The sequence below is a fragment of the Alligator sinensis genome, unplaced genomic scaffold (assembly GCF_000455745.1).
Source record: "Alligator sinensis unplaced genomic scaffold, ASM45574v1 scaffold891_1, whole genome shotgun sequence".
NCBI lineage: Eukaryota > Metazoa > Chordata > Crocodylia > Alligatoridae > Alligator > Alligator sinensis.
The window spans coordinates 118,833-120,697 of record NW_005843019.1 but is presented as its reverse complement, the minus strand read 5'-3'; the positions used below and the strand labels follow the sequence as shown (position 1 = coordinate 120,697).

Genomic DNA, 1,865 nt, shown 5'->3' with positions numbered 1-1,865 from the left:
AGGAATTGTTGCTGGAGATGAAGCTTCTGACAGAGCTGCTGGTAGAGACAAAGGTTCAGACTTGATGGCCGACGGAAGATCAAGAGCAGAAACTATTTGTTCCTATTTGTCTGGAAAATACCAAGCCAAGTGCAGTACAACTGGATATAGGTAATAGATGATAATATACTTCCCAGAGAGTCTTCAGTGTCTTCAGTTAAGGATTATCAAGCACCGCACATCAAGGTTCATATAAACCTAGTCACTTTTACTCTGCAAGAACTATTATTAGTTTTACAAAACCCATGAGAAATAATACATATTATTAGCAGTAGTACAGAGGAACCTGAAAGTGTGTGTATGTGTATGTGTGTGTGTGTGTGTGTGTGTGTGTTTGCGTTCAGAACATTCAACCTAAAAGAAGGCGGGGGGAGGTAAAGTTTTAACTTTTTAGAAGAATATACTGCTTTTCAACCAGGTTCACCTTTTACAAACATAACGATACATCACTTCTGCAGAAGACTCTTGAAACCCAAACCACTCAGTTACTGTTTCTTTCACTTATCCTCATATCAGCCTGGTAGTTTGAATTCCCAGGATCCTAAATTTGCTGACAACTTTTCTCAGGCCCTCTTTCACTTCTCTGTTCCTCAGACTGTAGATAAGGGGATTGATCAGGGGTGTAAGGATTGTGTAGAAAACAGAAAATGCTTTGTTCAAGTATCTCAGCATGTTGTTTTTTGATAGCAAATATACAATCAATATGGTCCCATAAAAAATTGTTACTACAATGAGGTGGGAGGAGCAGGTAGCAAATGCCTTTTGTCTTCCCCTCCCAGAAGGGATTCTCAGAATGGCATCTATGATACAAATGTAAGATGCCAGAGTTAAGAGAAATGGGGAAAGGGCAGAGAAGAAGGAAGTTATAAAACCAATAAGAATGACCAGCCTCGTATCACTGCAGGAGAGCTGTATCACTGGAGTGAAGTCACAAAAGAAGTGGTCAATCTCATTGTGCCCGCAGAAAGTTAATTGTGACATAAAACTTATTATTATTGTAAAAACCAGCAATCCTCCTAGCCAAGATCCAGTTGCTAGCAGTAGACAGACTCTGCCATTCATTAACATTGCATAGAGCAGTGGTTTACAAATTGCTAAATACCTATCATAAGACATTGCAGCTAGGAGACAACATTCTGTAGTTGCCAGACATCCAAAAAAATAAAGTTGTGTAACGCAGCCCCGAACAGAAATGGTTCTGTCCCCTGTCAGGAGACTGGCCAGCATCCTGGGCAGGACAGTGGAGGTGTAGCAAGTCTCCAAGTACGACAAGTTTCCCAGGAAGAAGTACATGGGGGTATGAAGCTGCGGATCAGCAACAACAAGCACAATGATGAGGATGTTCCCAGTCATGGTCAACATATAGATCACTAGAAACAGCAGGAAGAGAAAAATCTGTAGCTGTGGAATGCTCCCAAATCCTAGAAGGAGGAATTCTGTGATAGATGTGTGATTGTCTCCTCCTGCTTCCTCCATGAGGTGCAGCTGGGTTTTTCCTTTCACTCTTCTAGTGAGAAGCAAGGATTTTTGTGGATGATATCTTTTATTGGACCTTTTTCATGGACTGGATGAAGTTAGACAAGCTTTTGAACACAACCATTTTTCATCAGGTCACTATTCTAGTGGGTTATTCCTAGAAAATGAAAAATAAAAGTAATTATCTTTGAAAGTTTGCTATACAGTTCCACCAGGGAGATGTACATTGCATCAATACTATGATTGTTCAAACTCGGGGAAGAGTTTATGTTCTCTTTGCTCAGGCTTTGCTCAGGGCTGTGGAATTCCAATTTCCTACTTGCCTGCCCCAGGTACCAGCTCCACAATTA

The 1,865-nt window shown here is 40.9% G+C and overlaps 1 protein-coding gene across 1 annotated transcript; it reads right to left on the bottom strand.

The window, feature by feature from the left end:
• Positions 1-546: 546 nt before the first annotated feature.
• Positions 547-1,656, bottom strand: LOC106723035 (olfactory receptor 6N1-like). Its single transcript, XM_025193117.1, has one exon. The coding sequence runs from the start codon at positions 1,513-1,515 to the stop codon at positions 547-549; it is 969 nt and encodes a 322-aa protein (XP_025048902.1). The 5' UTR covers positions 1,516-1,656.
• Between the last annotated feature and the right edge of the window lie 209 nt (positions 1,657-1,865).